Source organism: Coccinella septempunctata, chromosome 2 (assembly GCF_907165205.1).
Source record: "Coccinella septempunctata chromosome 2, icCocSept1.1, whole genome shotgun sequence".
NCBI classification, from domain to species: domain Eukaryota; kingdom Metazoa; phylum Arthropoda; class Insecta; order Coleoptera; family Coccinellidae; genus Coccinella; species Coccinella septempunctata.
Window position 1 is genome coordinate 42,361,815 of NC_058190.1, and position 23,397 is coordinate 42,385,211.

A 23,397-nucleotide genomic window follows, 5' to 3' on the forward strand; every position below is an offset into this window, starting at 1 on the left:
GATCCACGGATTCATTAGTAATAATATAGGGTTTTTTGAAGCCTCGAGTGATGGGAACATTGTTTATCAGTTATCTGTATATTGAGAAGGGAATAGCACTCAACGTATACGTTAGTTGTTCAGTGAATAGAGTCATTATCCTGTTCGTGTCTTCGACGCTGTATGCATTTAATGATTCTGATATATGATTACACTTTGAGAGTGATAACAAAATCCTCAATCAAACAAGAAATGTTGGATGAGTTGAAAAGATGCTCGATGATTTTCTATACAGAATATTCATTTTTTATCCGCTTTCATTGCTAAGAGAAGAACCTCACCTTTAGTTCAGGTGGTTCCAAAATGAACTGGCATTATTTTAATGACCATCTTCTATAGAAAAGTAAAAGGCGAGGCTTCAGTTGTGAATTTGGCGGCCGAAATGCAGCCATCATAGGAATTTCTGAGGAGGAAATAGAAATGTTCCTTTCACCTAATTCGTGGAATCGCAATTATGCCTTTCATCCACAAGCATTTTATTTGGAGCTGAAGGAACAATGTGTGAGATCCAATTTGTAAATTGTTAATGGTGGCAATTGACTGTAAAATCGTGAATACACGATTCTGATCATTATTGTTCGAAAATAGGTTGAATACCAGTCGTTGATCATCATCGAATCAATATACGATGAATTTGAATCATTTACAAAAACTCAGCTTTCCTTTACGAATAAAAATGTGTAATAATTAGTTATTATGAAAAAAAAAACATTTTTCACATCAGTCAGTTGAATTCTGTAAATATGCATGAATATTAGATGCGGAATTTCATGTTAAATCTGATGAAGCAGGATCATGGAATTCGATCAACTATAGGGTACGGCAGACTCCAGAGAGCCTTTCCAATTGAACTAGAAAATGAAAATGGGAAAACAAAAAAATTATTTTCTCGTAAACAGTGCCAGATATTTGAAACTTCGGTAGGAAAATATAGGTTTTCGAACACGCTGAATCTATTGCGAGTAATTCCGAAAGTATATCTTGTTTCGTTAAGATTTTCATCGTTGAAATAGCATTTTTTCAACAATTGCAAATTTCAATCTGCGATATCTCCTGTTATATTCGTCTGATTCAATTGGGATATCCGGTTTCGTAATCAGCGTTGATGATAGCACAAAAACTCAATTTCGAAAATCTCGATTTTTTTGGTCAAAAATGAGCAAGGGGTTAGACCCCCCTAAAATAACCTATTTGATCCTCTGCCTGAAAATCAGGGTGTCCTACTGCTGTCTTAGGATATGAAGTATATAAAACTTTCTTTCTTGAATCTACCAAACCAAACAGTTGATGATTCAATAAAGAATTGCACTCCAGAGAGCTCTTCGAAATCAACTCGAAAATGAAAAGTGGAAAAACAAAAAAAATTATTTTCTCCTGAACAGGGCCAGATATTTGAAATCTTGTTATGAAAATATAGGTTTTCGAACACGCTGAATCTATTACGAGCAATTTCTAGAGCCTATCTCCCTTCGTTTAGATTTTCATCTTAGAAATGGCATTTTTCAAAAAGTGCAAATTTCACTTGAGAATTGGTCAAGACCGAACGGTTGTGCCGAAATGAATGAAATTCTCAGATTTATTACTAGACGAGTTGCTCTTTCAGAATATGTATCACATTTGCATCTACGATAGTTTTCCTGGAAGAAGAAGTACTCGTAAGTTGACCATCCAAAAATTCCCAAAAATATGGGGTCAGTTGAAACTTGCTCAAGACCGAACGGTTATGCCGAAATGGATGAAATTCTCAGATTTCTTACTAGAGGAGTTGCTCTTTCAGAATATGTATCAGATTTAGATCTACGATAATTTTCCTGGAAGAGAAATTACTCGAAAATTGATCATGTTTCCATTTTTTTCTACTGACTGCTACTTTGAACGATATCAAATTTTAGTTCGTATAATTTCCACTTCGATCGATATACATGCAAAACTGAGCAAGGTGTATTATTTCCTAAGCTGCAACGGAAGTATTCAATTGTATTGAATGGGTTACATATGAGTACGTTGCATTTCCAAGCACAACTTCACATATCAATTCCCATGACGTCTGCAAAGGGTATCGCATAACTTTTAAGGAAAACGATATTTTCAACAAGGAGTGATATTTCAGTCACACAGGATTTAAAGAAACTCTTTCAGTAAGGAAATATTCTGGGAATCTATAATAGGCTTAGAAACTCTACCTAAAATGGATAATATTACAAGAAGTAGGGTTAAATTTAATCATTTTCATGGGTATATGATACAGAATATTTCTAGGCGAAAATTTTCTCCACTTTTCTCTCTAGACTAGTAATTAATAACTAAAAATATTTGACGACCCAAAATAAAATCTATCTGCAATAAAACTTGTGACTTCATCATTAGGAGTATCTTTTTTTTCTCGATCGATCGACACAAATACCTAATGTCCGATGACTGAGTATCAAAGCACAATCAAAACGGTTCTCGATAGAATTCCTTCCCAGAAAGCATTCCATCGTCTTCTCTGTTTACGAACTGCCATCAATTTCTCATTTGGATAATTTCCCAACACGCTCCAACGGGCCAGACATTCTTCCCCCAAGAAAATAACACACATCCTTCTGATTCTCGAAAAAAAAACAATGAAGTACCACTCAACTGACCCACTTCTTGCTTAACAAACGGCTTAGCAGTCGTTTAGTACAAAAGGTAAAAAAAAAATGGACCGCACTGGTATTTTCAGTTGATGCTAGAATATTAGGTGCGGTCCATGTACTATTTGTATGCATCTGAATCGACAAGAATGATGAGTAGGTGGATTCTCGATTGAGGTTGAACAGATCATGAGGAAGAGCACTAATGGAAAAATGATCAAGCCTTTCTCTAGGATAACCCGATTGGCAGACTGTTGAAGTCGGGGATTCTGCAACTCTCTTCCACAGCCTGATTAATAATTGGAATTAATTAAGGATGTTAAATCGTGATTCGGAATATCGATTATTGAGCATTGCTTTTTTTCGTAGAAGCGGTATTCTATTTGGAATTGATGGGAATGAAATAACCAGTTGTTTTTCTCGCTTTCACGCATGATCGTTTATACACGGTCTTTGTACAGAGTGAGTCTTTGACTCGTACAAATATTTCAAGTGTAGATTCTTGAGGTCAAAAGAAATACTTTTTCCCTATACCATTTTTTCTGATTCGGCCCTGATAAAAAGATATAGCTATTTTAAGTTTTTCTAATGAGCTGTGCCACCCCAAGAACCTTCAGAATAACTAGCTGAATCTGGGGCACTACATATCTGTGGATTTGTTTAACAGAGTGGTATTCAGCTAAAGTACCCAATTTTTCAAATTTCACAGATAATTTGTAATTTTTGAACATCAAATTACTCGAAAACGGCACATTATACGCAAAAGTATGAAGAATACTTTTATTTTACAAAACCTTCAAATATTTATTAGGTAGCGTCCAACTCAGTTTCAAGAATTGGGTGTTTCTTTTGACCTCAGGAATATACTGTTGTTTGTACGAGTCAAAGACTCAACTTGTATAAATGATTGTAACATCGTATAGTAGGCTTCAGTTTTGAAAATGATTTTAGTTCAAAACCCTCTAATAATGAGCAGCACAATCCTTAATCCTAATCGCCAAGTTTTTCTTAAAATTGGCGGAAATAATCATTATAGCCTGTAGCTCAAGAAAAATATCCACTCTTTATCACCGTAAGATTGACACAATCTTCATAAACAATATTATGTATGTAATAATCTCTAATTTTCTCTTTCTTTCCAGGTGAGAATTAAAACTGGGAATATTGGAATAATCAAGAGTTTAGTGAGTATAGTTTTTGAATAACGCTGTCGTGATTTAAAATGCAATTAAGTAATCATATCAATTTTTCGAATAAAATATTCATATACGATAGCTCAAGAAATTATTCAAACTGTGTTACTTATCTTAAACCGTTTTGGATTACTTTAATTAAAAATAGGGTAATTGAATAAACCACACTATGAACTAGCTAAACACCTATTCAACAGATTGGGCAATCTCTTTCTGCTAAACAGAAACGAAATAGGTTTAAAATAATTCTTGTTCAGATAAGATGAGGAGACTGTAAACCATCTCGAAAAGGAAAATCCCAATGCAGAGGTAGTGCTGGGTCACTCCTATCTTGGTTCAAACAGCTATATATCAACGAGCTCAAAGATTGAATTGATGTATTCATGGGATGGTACTAAAAATCTAAGGTGATGGTGCCTACAGAGCTATCAAAATTTCTCAAACATTTGAGGAGTAAAACTCATACATTCATCAATCATAAATACAGTTAATTATTGCTATTTGTAAACGATGTTTTATTCTCATTTTCCCTTATTTGTTATTTTTTTTCTCTGACAAATTGTAGTACATATTTGATTTACAATTAAACGTATTCGTTCAAACAGATTCAAAAAAATTATATCCGATCATTTCGAAAGACACCCCCTTCGACAAAAAAATAATTGGCTTTTCAGGGTTATTTTCCGAAATCATACTTTGTCTGCTCCCTCTTCACTCATTTCCTCAGCTATTTTTCATTACATTGATAATGCGAAACTCGTTCCAAATTTCTCGTGTCAGTTATTCAATATTTGATTCAGTTAACAAGGACTCCAACTTTTCCCAAGTTCTCATTTTCTACCCATTCTCCAACCAGAATATGAATAGGTACTCTATGTATGAAAAGCATAACCCACCAATCTCCCTGATATTGCAAAGTACACAACACGTGTGTACCAAATATGAAATTTTCACTGAATATCGTGCACGGTACATTAAGTTGATTATAACTTGAATTCACAAAAATGTAAATCAGCCCCAGTTTTGGCGTAGGGTTCAGGTACCTGATGTTAAAATATTTACCGTTATATTTTTGACCATAAGAAATGAAATTAACATAGTTTCGTATTTATCACGAGAGAAGCTTTCATGCGTGTGCTATGAAAGGCGTGTCTCTGTTAAATAAGGATGGTCTTATTATGCTATCATATTATTTTATGTCTTCATTTGAACCATCAGATTAAATTCCTCATTCTCCTGAGAAACTATGACTTCCTGTACATTTCATGAAGGCGGATTCAAAACCCAGTTCAAATCTTTCAAGCATAATTAGAAAATGAGAAATAATGGACACATTAACTATTTCTGCTATGATGCGATCGCCCTTTACATTATCTAACCCGTTTAAGGCCCAGTTGTACAAGTTCAAGCTGAGCTCGAGTTTGAACCCTGCTCAACTTTGACAGATTGAACTAGGTTTGATGTTGAACTGTAAAACAGGGCCCAAGTGTTATTTTGAATCGAATTAATGGAATTAGTGAATCATATTTGCACCTGCACAAGTTTTGGATTTCCAATTTTATTTCCAACTGGCTCTTTGTTTATGGACTTCGTCTATCGGCTTATCTATCAACCACCATATATCAGCCTTGGGGCAACCTTGAAGCTCTTCGATATTTTCCATTTTCTCCCTGGTCGTAAACACAGACTTAGTTTAGAACCACCCAGTTAAATGAGCCTCCTTGAACACGAACAGCATGCATATATATAGCTGTTAATTTGCATGAGGCCGAAATTGAATAAATCAGCCGCTAAAGTATCTATATTTATACCCCGAAAAGCAGATCTATCACTTTGACGAACATGATCCGTAAAAAACACTTTAAATCGATAGAGATCGTAACATGTAATGGATCATCAAAGAATGAAAAACGTTTTTTGAGCAACAATGCTCATGTATGAGGAAAAATCTTCTGAAATACCTATTTCATGAATAGTGTGTATGCACATGTCTGAAAGTTATCATACATAAATAAAGCACGGTTTTGATAGATGAAGAAGAAACCACATTTCACTTGTTTAAAAAATTTATGTTACTTTTTCCACATCAGTAGATGTCTATCGAATATTATTTCAACCAAAAATTGGACGTACTTTACGAGGTGTTGCAGTTATAATTTTCAATCTAAGCTTGTAGGATTATTATTGGCTTTGATGTTAACGTATATTCCTATTTCTCTATTGAGTACACAAGAAGAATCTTCAATTACCTCGTCAAGCCAGTGAGTTTTATCGGCAACAATAAAAATAAACTTAAGACATAAAAGAATATGTAAAAGACTTTGTAACAGACAAGTAGCATGAAAAAAACGTTATTTCACGTTTAACCGTTCTGTCTTCTCTCATAGACATCAAAGTAAACGAGAGGTTTTAATTCAGAGATAAAAGTCCGTAAAGAGTCGGTACAAAGGAACTCATATCCTAGTGTAGAAGTATTCCTTTTTCTACTAAGCGAATATGTTCTCTCATACTGATTAACTTCCGGTTCTAGTACGAGTTTTTGCCGATTGAGAAAAATTCCAGAGAGCACAAATACAATGAAATTTTCTCTTGCTGCTAGAATCTTTCAATTTGGTAGTTGGGGCCGTAAAATGTTTACTAGAACGTGAAACATGCACGAAAAAAAATAAGAACCAGCCTCCATTCTACATACTGACCTAATAATACGAAATAAGAAAAAAATTCACCTTAACCATAATTGAAACCCTTATTTCATAGACTCCATTTTCTCATTTATTTCAAAATATCACAACGAACAAAATTGGCAAATTTGCACTTAAATCTTATAAACATCATTTCACCAAACCGTCCATTCTTAACTGTGAAAACGACATTCCTGATCATTTTTTTTTTGTAGCAGAATATTTGTGAGGAATACTAGATGAGCTTGGTATTCTCGCTGTCGCCAAAAGCAGTCAGACGAGATCATTTTCTCATGATGCTACCTGTGAACTCATTTATTTTGTATAATATTTGAATAGAAATGTCTCAATTTTTCGATTTGTCCATTCGAAGAAAACAGAACTCTAGCATTTCTGCAGCGACTAGCGCAGTACACCAACCTCGTGAGAAGGGTAAATAAAAGCTTCCACCAGGAAACAGATGCTGCAATTCTCCGATAATATGTAAATAGCGTGAGCTGCATACTTCCACTTCCGAAACGGCAGACAATCGGAAAATATGAGGCATGAGGGAGATCCCAGGCTTTTACATCGCGTGTCTGAAGTGCAAAGTTTAAAGAAAGATGATGCACCATGGTATCCTACCAGAAAGGTCAAGAACCCCTGTTACTAGAATAGGAGTCTCTCGGACACATGCCGAAAATGTACTATAAAGGAGGCCACACACGAAAACACTCAGCTTAGGTTGCGAATATTATATCTCTATCTAGTCTATAGGTAAATCAACATGGAAGAATTTGATGAGTCCTACAGGAATAATGACAACAACCCTTTTAATTTTTATGTGTTTTGATGAGAAGATTCAAAAACGATGTATGTATTTGGAAAATCCGTAAAAATTTGACCATACCCAACACTCATTGAAATTTATTATATTCTCGGAATCTTCAGTGAAAATCCATGAAAATTCATCAAATCCTCTGTTTGTGGTTTATGTTCAACTGTTTTTTTTTTTACGACGACCAGTAAAAACTGTTCTTGTTTTAATCTTTGTTATTTGAAAATGAAAAACAATTCATATTTTCGATTCCATCTTATCGAATACGATAATTTTATCATTACCATGTTGTGATCGATAAAATAACTCCCCACCCCCATATTTCGAAATCTATGGATAATAAATATCCTTTTTTTTATCCAATAATGTACTAATTCCTTTGCTGAAACGCTCATTTTGCAATGAACAACGGGAAAACCCTAAGTCAAGTAACTAAACTAGATATAGTAGATATTTCTTGATATATTTGAAAACTTTCACTGATTCGCTACGCCAGTGGCTTCTTTAACAAAGGAATCATAACCTGGATTCACTTATGTAACACTCAACGAGCACTGTCGTCATTTCCTCATTTGCAATTCCTGAAATTCAATAGTCCTTCTGTCCAGGTCATTAACTGTTCCCATCGCCTTGGAATGGTGGCTATTTTTGTTTGGAAACCGAAACAGAAGTCACGATGTGTGTTCTCAATCCTTCAACAGTATACAAGCGATATCTATACCAAAGTGTTTTTCTAAATTTCGCAATTGCAAATTTATTATTTTCATGAAACAAAATTTCCCTACTTATCCTGATGGTGTATTCACCATTTACGAAGATATATTGAAAAATTCTTAGCCTACTATAGAACCAAACAAAATTTCAATGTCAAAATATTTTATTACTCAACATATTCTCTGCTTAATGGGATACATTCATTACAGCGAACCTGCGACGTCTCTAGACCTTTCAAAAAAATGTTTCTTCTTGCTCTGCAAACCACACGTCCACAACTTTTATTACCTCCTCGTTGGAAGAAAATTTACGATCTTCTAAACTTTTTTTTCAGTTGATGAAAGAGATGGAGTCGGATGGAACCAAATCTGGTGAATAAGGGGAGTCTTCTAGTAATTCAATCCCTAAATCACGAATTTTTTGGATGGCAACATGAGATTTGTGTGCAGACTGCAGGGGCGTTGTCCTGCAGAAACAGATTAGCTTTCCGCGTCTTTTCTCTTTAATATTTTCCTGTAGAGTGGTCAGTAATGTCAAATAGTAATCTCCGATTATTTTTCTACCCTAATCAAAAAAATCAATCATGATTACTCCATGGCAATCCCAAAAAACTGAAGCAAGAACTTTTCCAGCAGATTTTTGGACATGAAACTTCTTAGGTCTTGGAGAACCAGAGTGTCGCCATTCCATCGATTGTTGCTATGTTTCTGGATCGTAGAAATGTACCCAAATCTCATCCATAGTAACAATTCGGTTTAAGAAGTCTACGTCGTTTTCAAATTATGGTCAACATTCAAACATTTGGAAATCCATTTTGCAGCAATTTTTCTCATGTCCAAATTGACATGAACTATATGATGAACGCGTTTGTATGAAATATTCAGTGTTTCAGATATTCGATTTAGCCCAATTCGACGGTCTGATAAAATCATGTCATGAACTGCATCGATATTTTCGGGGACTGACACAGAAACTGGCCTTCCCGATCGGTCATCATCTTCAATGGAAAATTTACCTCTTTTGAAGCTTGCTTGCAGTCCAATTTTTCACGGTCGCATACGAAGGACATTGATCACCAAGGGTATTAAGCATATCTTCGTAAATCTGATTCTACAACAAAATATTCAATAACATCGACACAGTTCTAGCCGGAGTACAACAGCAATATAACTATTTGATTCATTGTAATTGTATTTAGTTATTCGTTGCCTATTTTAGTTATACTTTGGTTCTATTGTCCAATAATCAAGTAATATTCCTTAGGGCTAATTGCCGGTAACGGGATACAGCAATGAATGAATGAATCAAGTGAAAACAGAGAATAAATGGTTAGTTCCGAGGCCAACTCATATTGTTGGTATATAATCCATACCCAATCGATATCTTATGGATCTCAAAACAATTTACCGTACAACCATTAAAATCGAGAAATTTTCTCGCCCATTTTCCGCCGTTGGAAAGTAAATAACCATAAATTATATTCGATACTTATTACAACAAGAATATGCCTCTTTATCCCGCTAGATGTTCGTCCATCCAAAAAGCGCCAGCCTATTCTCCCATTATTTTATCGAAATGAAATCGGTGACATGGTAATTATTGCTATAATTGGAGTAGAACACGATGTTCCTACTCAGGTAATTATAAGGTTGCCTTTAATTATGATTAGGTACTCGTTGTAATGTGGTTGGAACGTTAAAAATTTTCTCGCTTATTCCCAGCAGTTTAATCACGTTAAAATTGGTGAAAGGAATTTTATTGAGAATAATAGATGATTCTGAAGCAGTTAACAGTAATCGGGAATCACTGAACAGAGAACTTTCAAAGCGGGCATTTCGATGAATATTGAGGGTTTGGCAACTTCTTCTCGAAAAATTTGATAATTTGTCGGTGAAAGGGAGAAATGTATCATCACCTTATAGTTGGTATCTCAACGAACATGGCAGCCTGTATATTCTTATTTTGAATTGCTGGGTATACTCTTCTCTTGTTTTTCAACGGTTGTAATGAATGTTTAGATGACGAGCACTTAACATGAATATTCAAGGGATGAAAATTAGCGGCGTTCAGACAATTGAATTATGAAAAATATAGGTACCTCTCCAGGCGAGGCTCGAACCCCCGATCACCACTGAGCTACCATCATAGGACAGGTTACATTCGCACATGATTTGGCTAGTGTAGGTTTAAGTATAAGCTTTGAAATGATCATTATCTTATCTGACAGCACTTATCCGTTTTTTTTCCGAAAGGCTTCGACCTTTTTTGAAATACGAAAAGATTCTCGAGAATATATAAAAAAAAAATTTTTTTCAAGGACAATATTACAAGAAGGATATTCATTATTTGAAATGAAATTCAAGTTCATGAAGGAAGGTCAGATTGTCCTGTGTTTGATTTATGAACAGAAAACTAATCACTTTCTCCTATTCTGCTCGAACCCTTGACCCAAAACCCCGCACACAATTCGAAATGGTTTTATAGAGTGCCGCAGCATAAAACCCTGGAAATTTGTGCCAAATCCAACAGAACCGCAATTTCCTCTCTGTTGGTCGGACTAATTCTAACCTAGATTACAAGTTCATGATAAGGTCTTGAATTATTAACGAAATGAGTGGAAACTGAGGCCGACTTTAGGGGTGTTTCAGCGTTTCTTTCGTTGTGTTTCCAACGGTTTTTTAATGAAGTAGAATAACACCATTTCGCCATGCAAATTTGCTCCCTTTATTATAACGGATATTTTTCAGAGTAGGTGTTGTGGTACCGAGAAAAAAATGTAAATGGAATTAGCTATGGATTTTTCGTCTTATATTGGAATAAAACTCTACAAGAGTTAAGAGTTCGTTTATAGTTGAGCACGAAGAAGAATTAAAAGTCCCCATGAAAGTTTCACAATTCCTTGTTGGAAAAATTTAAATTTGTACATCCAACTATCGGGAAAAACTCGATGAAATTTGATACAAATATTAAGTACCACACAGCTTTTCGTTAAAAATTTTGGAGGTGAAACATAAAAACTTCTTATTGCTGAAAGAGTTAATACAATCAGTCTCTTGCAATTCTAAGTATGCATTGCTGAAATGATTCTTCATATATATACCTATCAATTTTTACTACTGTCTCCTGTCATATCATGTCAAGTAGTTTTTCAAAGCGTAAACATCGAAAATTTTCTTAAGCTACATCTCGTTTTTTTCATTCTTAGCGGCTTAGCTCTGTTTTGTCAAAGATAGCTCTTGGCTCTTGATCTCTTTGATCTTGTGTCAGGTGATTAAGGCAATTTCGGGGATTATTCCAGTCTAATTCATTGTGGATGGATGGAAGTTCGAAAAACTCAATAATTTTGAAAAAAAGGAATCTCGTCATGAAATTTACTGAGTTCTTCATTTGTTGTGTTTCCGAAACCAATGTTAATCAACTTCTTACGAAATTTCGAGTTCCTCAACTTTTTTAAGTTCGAAATCTGAAATTGAAGAGTCGGGAAACTGCTTCAAAGGAGTTTTATCGCAATGAAGTCAATCTACTTCAGGATCTTTTATTATTCTCAAGTGTATATATTGTTTCATCCCATTTTTCCTCTGTTATTGCTCGTAAATCAAAGTGCCACTTCCGATTCGTCATAAATTTCGACAATGAAAGTTTTCGATAAAAGTTTACGTCCGCTGGTAAATCACTATTTTCGATTCGGGCCATATAAACTTATTCAGGAAGGAGCAATTATAGAACCATTGAAAATTGAATGGAAATTCGAACGACAATATGTTATTAAATCACTTCCTTCGTTCCATTCATATTATTAAGAGCTCATTTCATGGAAATGGTAAAGTTTTGTGAATACCATTTCATATAACTATAACATTTTTCATCCTACTGCTTTCTTAAAAACTATCTGCTGTCGTTATTTGGAAAATGATTTTATTGTTTAGAATTCTCAGCTTACCATGCTCCAACTGTATATTCTTGATTTGTAGACTCGTCACAAAGTAGCACGTTTTCGTATTTGACACGAATCTCAAACCTAACGCTGCCCAGTATTTTGTAGGAAAAGCAGAACCTGAACGGCAATCAGGAGGATACATTTTTCACAAAACCAGTCTTATAAGAGGCGTGATAAATTAGAAACCAGCCGTATTGCACAGGAATGCAATTTCTATCTCTATATACTTTAGTACTTCAGTAAAGACCGGTCTTATCTTCACACATGAGCGATTAATTCTGGATTCGAAATGTAAATTTTCTTATTGCTTCCTTTTCTCGTACCGCACCACTGTCCCGCTTACCAGGTGTGCAATTCTCACGTATTACATTCAAGACCTGCTTCTTTTTCTATGTATAAGCAGGACTTTTCTTTTTTATGAAAAGCTTCAAAACAAAATCTTCGACAAGGAGTCTATGGAATTTTGCGAATTGAGGTTTTGTATTTGAAAGTTGAAATCGGCTTGTCTAGTTTCTTTTCTTAGATATAAAGATGTGAAATTAAAAGGATTTCAAATTGATTATGAGTAGGATGCAAGATAGCTTTGAGTATTCATACTCAATGAAGATAGTTTTGTTGAGTATTGCTTGCATTCATTATACTGAATTCGACATATTTCTATCAAAATACAGTCGAATTGCTCACCCATTATTTCATATTCTTCTTAATTTCCGTGATAAGCCCTATTTTATAACTCAATATCCTATATAAAGATGATAATCATTTGAAAAAGGGCAAAGAATCTTCACGATATCATCAGACAACGAAAAGAATGAATTGAAGGAAATTTCCCGGATGAAAAATGAAGAATCTAGCACATCATATACAGGGTGAGTCTTTAACTCGTACAAATAATATTTTAACAGTAGATTCTTTAGGTCAAAAAAAACACTCTTATATCATTTTTGCGGTCCAGCCCTGATAAAGATAGAGCCATTTAAAGTTTTCATAATGAGGTGTGCCACCTCTGAAGAAACAAAATTCCCTTCACAATAACAAGCTAAATCTATGACACTACACATCTGTGGATCTTTTAAATAGACTTGCAGTCAGCCAAAGTGCCCAATCTTCCGAATATAACAGATTTTTGTTTCATTTTTGAACATTACAAATTACTCGAAATCAGAGCATCATACGAGAAAATATGAAGAATACTTTCATTTCACAAAACCGTTCAAGTATTCATCAGATAGCGTTCAACTTAGTTTCAAGACTTGGGTTCTTTTGATTTATGGTATTTTTATGGTACGTAATGAGAGAACTGGAAGACGTGGGTGATATCTTGGGTTCGAAAAAGATTCATCAGATAAATGAGAAACTATATTCTGAAATTCATTTCATTCGATAAAACCGTTTGTGAGATAGAACTAAACATAAAATTTTTTATGGTTTTTCAACTGCCTCTATCTTTCAAACCGAGCCGATACGGAAAAAATGGAAAGAGAAAAAAGTGTTTCTTTTGACCTCAAAAATCCACTGTTAAAATATCTGTACGAGTCAAAGACTCACCCTGTATATTCAATTCTACGAACAGTACGAACTAGAAAATTCATTCCCGTCATTCTGTTTTCTTTAATGCCAATAACTCTGAATACTCGATAAGACTATCTAGAACGAACGTCACGAGTAAACTGGGGCTACCACTAACAAAACACATTTCACGAATTCTCCAGTTTAACTAATTCCGCGCCATTAAAAATTCGAATTTTCGGAATATTCCAATGGTTAAGGAACATGAATTATTTATTTACAATCTCTGATAAATAATAAGGTCAGTCCAGTTTAGAGATTATCTACATTCATGTCAGTTGGGGAGTTCAGTTGTCATATAAGTATGTGAGTGGTTCTGAAGTGCATTTTCTCATAAAACAACTTGTTCCCGATTATTGTTCCTCTTCAGGGATCCACCAAACGAAACTGTCGGCCAATTGAAACCTGATTTTATTCAATAGAGCTGGACAATCTGCATTCGTTCATCTCCGGTCATCTCCGATTACCGGTTGGATTGCAGCCTCCACAATGACACTTATATATTCGATAGTTGTGTGTTGTGCGACCATGGCTTTGACGGTGAGTGCAGTTCTTCCAACACTTTACGAGTACTACACACTTCCGAAGATTGAAACCGGATTGTCCGCCAATCAGTCCTACTTCACCCTCAATGGACGCAATATCAGTCTGTACAGTGGCGCCCTTCACTACTTCAGGGTGCCAAAACCCTACTGGCGGGATCGTTTGAGGAAGATGCGGGCTGCTGGTTTGAACGCTGTCGAAACCTACATACCGTGGAACCTGCACGAGTACGAAGACGGCAAATACGACTTCGGCAAGGGTGGAACTGACATGCAAGATTTCCTGGACGTAAAAGAGTTCTTTCAAATAGCCAAAGAAGAAGATCTATTCGCTATTGCTCGACCAGGTCCATTCATTTGTGCCGAATGGGAATTCGGTGGTTTCCCCAGTTGGTTGTTGAGAACCAAGGATATAAAAGTACGTACATCCGACAGTAAATACATGAAGTACGTTACTAGATACTTCGACGTATTACTACCAATCTTGGCCCTACTCCAATTCACCAACGGCGGTCCGATTGTAGCATTCCAAATAGAAAACGAATACGGCAGCACTGAAGGAAACGGTTTCGAACCTGACAGGGTCTACCTCAGACAACTCGTTGATTTATACAGAAAGAATGGCATAAGGGAACTCCTCGTCTCATCAGACAGCCCTACAGCTCACGGCGACAAGGGAACTCTGCCAGGGGTACTTTTGCAAACAGCGAACTTCGCGGGTAACCCCAAGGCAGAATTCGATAAACTGAAGGAACTGCAGCACAACAAACCAACGATGTCCATGGAGTTTTGGACTGGGTGGTTCGACCACTGGTCAGAATATCATCACACTAGAGACGACGATGATTTCGGCAAAGTTTACGAACAGATCCTGTCTTATCCCGCTTCTGTCAACATGTATATGTTCCACGGAGGAACTAGCTTCGGCTTCCTGAACGGTGCAAATCTAAACAATGCGCAAATTGATAACTCAGGTTACCAACCTGATACGACCAGTTATGACTACGATGCCCCCCTAACAGAAGCTGGCGATTACACTGAGAAGTACGTTATAGTGAAGAAACTCCTGAATCAATACAATAAAGTACTGACAAAACTCCCGGTTACTCCAGCCATATCCGAGAAAATCGCATACCCCAAAATATCTGTTGAAAAAGAGATGATGCTGGATGATATATTAGCCAACATACACAGCTCAGTGTCTTCCTTCAATCTTCTCTCAATGGAGAATCTCCCGATTAATAATGGCTCTGGTCAAAGCTTTGGATACACCCTTTATCGTAAAGAAAACATTGATCTACCACCAAACTCTGTACTGACCATCGAAGGGAGGGTTTGCGATAGCGTGGTGGTCCTCGTGAACGGTGTTCTCATGTCCAAACCGTTGTTGTATACGGAAGATCTCAATGGATTTGGATTTTGGAAGGTGAACAACTCTAAACTCACTTTAGGACCGAGAGGACTGAAGAATGCTACTTTAGATCTCCTGGTGGAAAACTGGGGTCGAGTCAATTTTGGATTACTTCCCCAATTCAATCAGTTCAAGGGTTTGTGGCAGGGTGGCGTGTTGATCAACAAAGAAAAGGTTACATCTTGGAAAATTTATCCGATAGAATTCAAGAAATCTTGGAATAACAATCTTGTAGGATGGAAAGACCCATCTGGGAGATGGGCCCCAGGTCCTTCTTTACACAAAGCTACTTTGAACGTGAAGGAAACCAAGGATACCTTCGTTAGTATGGAAGGATGGACTAAAGGAATAGTAATTGTGAATGGGTTTGTACTTGGAAGGTATGCAAGAATTGGGCCCCAACAGACACTGTATCTTCCAGCTCCTTTCTTGAAAAATGGTACTAATACTATTCTAGTGTTTGAACACTACATGCCAGCTCCTGAGATAAAGTTCTGCAGGACCCCTCACTTCAAAACAATCAAGAGGAAAGGTTTACAAGGGAGATCGTCATCGAGGAATTAATAGAACAAAAAAGAATTTCCTGAGCTTTGTTGATGTGTGATATGGATGAACCATTAAACAATACACGCGTTGTCAATTACATATACATACAGATAACAGTATTTGTTAATATGAACATGAATATATTTTTCCACTGTAGTCTTATCTTACTGGAGCACTGAATGAAGTGATTTTCTGATTCAATTACAAATATTTTTCGATTTTCGAGATATTATAAAAAAATATTATTGTTGTGATAAATCAATTAAAATCTGTGAATTATATCAATTGAAAACAATCGTAATTTTTCTATCATTTATGGGAATAAACTACCAACTACCAAAATATACGATATTATAGGATCGTAGGAAAAAAATGTTTGAATTCTAAAGAAATCCAATCGGTTGAACTAGATAAAAATTACCCGAATCAAGATTAATTCATTTTTTAAAAGCATACAGACATTCATGGAAAATATGAATGTGAATGTCCTATTTTCTACTTCCTTGGTTCAATTTTCCCACGTTTGAAACATTCAGATGCATTTTTTCCTTTGCCAGTCGTGTATTCAAACCGAAAAAAGGGAATTCTCAAGATTTGGGTGATATACACTCCGTTATTTTTAACTTTCTCTAGGCGCTCAGCGAAAATTTTTTCATCTGATTTCAAACGATGGAAGGAAGAAAGTCCAATTCCTCATGATTTCTCAGTGATGCTTCCCTATCTTCAGTTGAATCATCATAATGAACATCATTTCGGATAGTTTAGATTTTATCGCATGAAAAATTAACGTTAATATTTCATCGCTCCAGAGTATCTCAAACTATGAATACACCGAGATTAATGATCTCGTTATTCAATCTTGGGCAACCTACTTCTGAGAGAGGCGAAGAATTTTATGTTTATCTCTAGCATGAGTAAATACATTACTCTTGTTGAACACTTTTCAACCGATTTAGCTTCGGGAATGGTGGGTACAAACAAATTCAACTTTCACTGCTATATTAATAGAAAAAAGAATCTCAACTAAAGTTAATGACATCAACGATAATCTACATTTGTAGACAGCTATATAGAGTGAGTAAAAAGTAATGATAAAATTCACATCCTCGGTAGGTATGTATTTACTTTTTCGTAGAAAAATTCTAGAAGATGTTAATTTTCATTTCAAATTACCCAACTATTCGTTTATAATTACTATTCTACGTAAAAGGCATGTTTTCATTAGCATTTCAGAAACATCAATGGTCTTAAAATACAGAAAATGGTAAAAATTCGAATTTAATTATTTCAAACATTTCAATATAAGTTGATAAAAAACACCATTAATGATCAAATCATCCTAAACAACAGAAGATCAACAGATCTACACATTTCTGCCACAACAAGTCAGCCCTGGTAATATGCAGAATCAACAAAAATAATGTTGAAATGATTCAACAATTATTTGAGATAGAGGTAACAGTTTCAGGGTTATCAAAAAATATTCTGGCACATGGAAATTGGAACATGAAGGCAGGCTAACAAATTGTCAATAAAATCAATGGAAAGTTTCAATAACTTACAATTGAAAGTACAAGAGAAGGAATAAAATATGGATATCCTCATCTTATTCAAAATTTCTTGCCTTGGAGTGAAGGAGTGACCAAATTACCTCATCATGTTATCTTCAAAACAATCGTGTTCATACGAAATAAACAATAACCACTCCCTCATGTCAAAGTCATAACAGGGATCAGGAAGATTGATGTTTTTAAATTCATCTCGCTCATTATGTCTAGTTGAAAGAATCGGGCATTTAACGTTTCATCGGTTAGGAACAATGGATGTTGAGAGCCCAAAACAAATTAGGTCTGTATATGTTGAGATGATAATTTTAGATACTACTCTATTTACCGGTATAACAATAATGTATCAATTAGTAGTCGATTGTGCTCGAAGATCTTGATGCAGAACGCAGAAGAGCTATACCGGATGACAACTCTAGGCAGTACTCGGTAAATTGTACTCGAAATGGTAGGTAGGTATTTCAGTAAGTGATAGGGTGTTCCTCCTATAAGGCGTTTATAGAGAGCTAACTACAATCTTGTGGTGAAAATTTGCATATTGCAATATTCTCCCTAACCTACGGAGTTTTCGGTTATCTATATCGGAAACAGCCAATTTCTTTCTTATTTCAAATATTTGGTAGTTAGCGTAGGTCTAGAGAATTTGGCGTGTAGTTGGTCTTACATCGCGTGGGGCCTCTGAACATTTTTTCACCTGTGAAAAATCAGTTAGAAATAAAAGCTCATTCCTTCTTCACTAATTGAAGTAGCACTTGACTGTGCGAAATATCTAATTACCAGAGCATTCAAACAATATCTCTGATGATACCCAGTCGTAATGGTTGATAATTGCTTTCTTCTCGCTCTGGTAGCATTAAAGTGTCATGTACCTCTAGAATATTTTATTTATAAGAAGTTTAATTCTATGTTGCAGTTCTGCTATGTAGCCAGTAATTGTCGTGGTGGTTGCACGCACGACTGATCTTGATGGCTTTCCTTCTTACTTCCAATTTCTTCTTTTCTGTTACTTACACTTCCATCGGTTGTGAGCGACAAGCAAATCAGATTTTTTTTATTTCCGAACGTAATTTAGTTTTTATCCGTGTCTTTTATTATAACCAAAAGAGGTTCTTTGTGAACATGTGAGCGATCGATATATTCGAGACCTACTTAGATATTAATGGGCAAAGCTTTTTCGAGAAGCATGAATGCTGCGCCATATACTGTTGACAAAAGAAGCTTTGAAATGATACGATAGTTTTTACTTACTGAAATGAAAATTAAAACATTCTAGCGGGATGTTTTTGTGGGTACAAGTTTTTCACAAGAAAACGAACGCTACAGAGAGATTTTTAGTTTAATCTCCAGCGAGACCTCCTAAGTTTACTAAGAAATTTAATTCCTCTAAAATAATATCCTACATCCAAAAGTTTGGTACCTATGAAACTATATGATTTCCAACGCTGACTATATTTCAATTGAAAACAAATTTTTGGTTACTCAAAACTCCATTTAGAGAATGGATTACCTACTCTACTGTTATATTCATATCTCTAACCGTGAACTTTAAATACTTCGGAAAGGTTCATAATTTGTATTTATTTTTTGAAATATCAAACCGGAAGCTCACTGTTGAATATCGTGACAATAGGGACCTAATAAAACCTAATGGCGACCTAATTTGCAATCTTTCATCAAAAACTGCAAATATAATCTCAAGAAATATATTTCCTCCACTTCTACCTTTACATTCCTGGCAAGGCGATTGAGAAATAACTTCACGCTTTTTTAAGTATCGAGTCCAATTTCAGTTTTTCACATCTATTCAGTACTTTAACTGGCTGAAGAATGTTAACTCTGTGAAGGTAGGGTGGGGTATAAGATTCATTTACCATTGAAGTCGTTGACAAAGGGGCTTCACCGGCTTTAGTTCTCGAAAAATTATTATAGGATACGCTTTGTACAGATTATGTATACGCCCGCACTCGACTCTCTCTGGTAATCCTTCGAAGAAAACGGGATAAAACTGATTTATAAGGTATGTGGGATGATCAAAACCTCCCTTTGTTGTTTTTCGACATTGGGTTGTATCTCATTCGCCGTTGTAACGAATCGATGAAGTGTCCGCCTCCGAATATCATTATATCACTGTGCAGATTATAATTTGTCTTATATTGGAGCTTGAAACTTTCGAGAATCAAGATTAAATGCACCTAGTCGACTCAGTTCAAAGGTAGAGAGATGTATGTATCTATACACAATACAGAGCACTCTTTTTCCATTTTTCGTTCGACATTGACTTTATAACTTATTTTTTATGTTCTTTCGGGAAGGTTTCCAACGAAACAAGACACATTAAATGGAAGAAAAATTCAGGATTTCACCGAATCTTATGTGAAAGAAGAGAAATCAACAATTGTCAAAATACTGAAATGCTGATAAGTGATTTAATACTTGGTATTTCCACCCCTTGCGTTAATTACAGCTCGGCAACGACGGTTCATACTCAAAATGAGTGATCTTAAAATGTTCTGATCTAATCCTTCCCAGATTTCTCCGAGTTGGATTCCTAAGCCATTAAGAGTAGCTGGATGATTTTCTGAACTTCTCAGCCTTCTATTGAGGTTGTCCCAAACCTGCTCAATCGGATTGAGATTTGGACTTCTTGCTGGCCATTCCATTCGAGAGACTTCAACCTCTCCAAGGTACTCCTGAACGATGCGCGCACGATGGGGTCTGGCATTATCGTCCATAAAAATGAAATTTTCACCAATGTATGGGGCAAATGGCACTACATGCTCTTCAAGAATGTTCCTTATATACTTATCAGCATTCATAGCTCCATTATCAACGACCACTAGGTCTGTGCGAGCAGTCAAAGATATTCCACCCCATACCATAATCGATCCTCCCCCGAAACCAGTAGTATTCAGGAAATTGCACTGAGCATATCTTTCATGTGGACATCTGTATACAAGGGAACGTCGATCACAATGGTAGAGGCAGAATCTAGACTCATCTGTGAAGAGAACTCTTTTCCAATCGGCCTCTTCCCAATGGATATGCTCTCTCGCAAAATCCAAACGCGCCCTTCAATAGGCTGGGGTAAGAGCTAGGCCTTTTGCCGCGACACGAGGCCTTAAATCATATTCTCTGAGGCGATTTCTTATTGTCTGAGTGTTAATTTGCACCTCATGAGTTTGCTCAAGCTGAATTTGAAGGAGGCGAGCGGTTGCAAACCGTTGTCTCAACGAAGAAACTCTCAAGTAACGTTCTTGAATGGCAGTTGTTACCCGTGGTCTACCCTGTCCTGGTCTTCGGACATTCATACCTGTCTCCCTGAATCGCTGCAACATTCTGGACACACTTGTATGGGAAACTCCAAACCTTTCTGCAATTCTTGTGTATGTCCACCCTTCTTCTCGCAAAACTACCGCTTGGGCACATTCCTCTTGGGTCAAATTGCGTGTTTCGCGTTGCATAGCGATCGAGTGTAGAAAATCAAACGAAAGAAAAACTATTGATCACTAGAATTGATCGAGAACAACTGATTTTAGAATGCAGGCAATACATTCAAAATCTGATAATATCATCTTTTCTTATTCCTGCTGGGAAAAAACATCTGTATTGAAGAAAACCGTTGAAAGTGGATAACATATGCATGCATAATTCTGATAAAAATAATTATCATTGAGAACACCTTCAGTTGTAGAATAAATTCGAGATTTCCATAATGTGCGTAAATTTTTTTGCGCAGTGTAAGAGAAGAAAAATTTCAATTTTTAAATCCAGATCCGGCCCTTAAAATGAGTCGATAGGGGCGAAGGGCTTTCAAGATCTAAATGATACTTGATTCTGGTACCAAATTTTTACTGACAGTTATTTTCAGTAGGTTCAAAGAACAAACGGACATTAATGCTTCTTCTTCGAGCTGGATTTGAAAAGCTTATTATAAGTTACGTTGAACCAAAACAAAAAGAACCAATGTCCACGATCTAAACGAAATGTCATCATCCCTTTGTGGAACGTCCAGTTGAAACAATAAACCGACAAATAGGTACGTGCAATCTGCGGTTACGCTTCAGGTGGGATGAAGAAAGACCACGACTTCCTAAGCACTTGGTGGGTAGGGCACCCGCCTGTATGCGTCGGCGAGCTGGCTGAAAGAAGAGGATGTTGTATTTATTTCAGGCTTCCTGTCTGCCACGACTTCATTTTTTAATTCCTCCTTCTTCCTGAGAACGATTAGGTGAATCATGGTGGATTGTTTTGCACTTATGATGTGGCTTCGAATCGATTTCTTCATGCAGTTCATATCTCGGGGTTTTCCGAGATCCCTGAGACGATTTAACCGATTATAGAGACAAAGGACAGCAAGACCTTTTAGCAATGAAATTATAGCTTCTCCTTCCATCATCTTCTACGACTTCTTTTAAAAAGGGTGTTTCAATAGCTGTATTCGGGTTCGGCTTTCGAACAGTCCGAGAATGGTTCTAGAACTGCGCAGAGGATTTTACTAGGGCGCAACAGTTTTGCGCAGTTTCAGAACAATTCTCGGACCATTCAAAAGTCGAACCCGAATACAGCCAATAACAGCCTAAAGTTTGGTTGAGGGAAAAACATTTTTACTTTTTCAGAGAAGGATTTGAGTGTTATTTATTGAAGGCATTGTAAACATATTCAGCTTAAAGCAACCAAGTCTTTAGTGGCACACGTGTAATGCTAATTTGAATTTCAAATTAACACTCAGTATGTAAAGTCCGATTTTCAACTACCCAGTGTGATTTTTAAGAGCGTTATCAGTTGTGTGTTACCTTACGAAAATATAACAGCGGAATTCAGAGATTCAAATTTTGTGCAAAACTTGCAGAATCTGCGAGTTTAGCCTTTTGAAAGTTGAAGGAGGCCTTCGTGCAGCAGTTTCGATTAAAAATACAAGTTTTTCGATGTCACACATCACTTTTAGAAGGCCGAGAACACATTTTTGATGGTCCTCGGCTTTCAACTCCGACACTGACTGAAAAATTCCCAGCCTCCCTATTCGTCTGATCTGAGTCCTTGTGCCCTCTTTTCCAAAAATCGAAAAATTTAGATACCAATTATTCAAATACAAATCCTACCATATCTTTTCATTGCAACTTCCATTTTCCATTAGACTTCCAGGCACAAATTATTGCCAATCAATTTTTAATCGTTTTAATTTTAAGATAGAGCTCTTTTGTCGAATTCAATACCTGATTAAATTTTCCATTCTCCAAAATGGATTAATTGAACCTCAAATTGCAATAATCTTCCAATATAATCGTTCAAAATTACGATCGAGTATATTACCACTCCTTTTAAATCGAATTGACTATAATATTAGTCACAAGGTCACATCTCAAATAATTGGATAAGCCATAAACAAGTCATTTTTTAATTATTGGCCCAATTGGCGTCAATGTGATTATTCCCGATCATTCGGAGCTCAACTAATTTTATACCTTCTATATACAGGGTGAGTCTGATTAAGTCTCTTATTCAAATTCCTTTATCCATGTTGAGGTGTGAAGTTTCTATCAATATAATATAGGTTATCTTTGTGCTGAAAATGTAACTACTTCCTCTGTTCCTTTCTGAGGTATTGTCTCATGAATAGAAAACTGTAGAGTCATATTTACCAACATTTTCCAGGAGGTTCAAAAACATTTCGATACGTCGTAAAAATTTGCATTCTACGATAATGGAATTCATATTATGCCTTTACTCAATAATTACCTCACTGCATAACTTAAGTTTTTCGCAAA

The 23,397-nt window shown here is 36.0% G+C and overlaps 2 protein-coding genes across 2 annotated transcripts in view; both read left to right on the plus strand.

The window, feature by feature from the left end:
• LOC123306645 (microtubule-associated protein Jupiter-like) overlaps nt 1-23,397 on the plus strand; it is a 63,982-nt gene that overhangs the window by 34,003 nt on the left and 6,582 nt on the right. The window lies entirely within an intron of this gene.
• On the plus strand, nt 13,808-16,223 carry LOC123306644 (beta-galactosidase-1-like protein 2). Its single transcript, XM_044888742.1, has one exon. It carries the CDS (start codon nt 14,058-14,060, stop codon nt 16,083-16,085), a length of 2,028 nt encoding a protein of 675 aa, XP_044744677.1. The 5' UTR covers nt 13,808-14,057; the 3' UTR covers nt 16,086-16,223.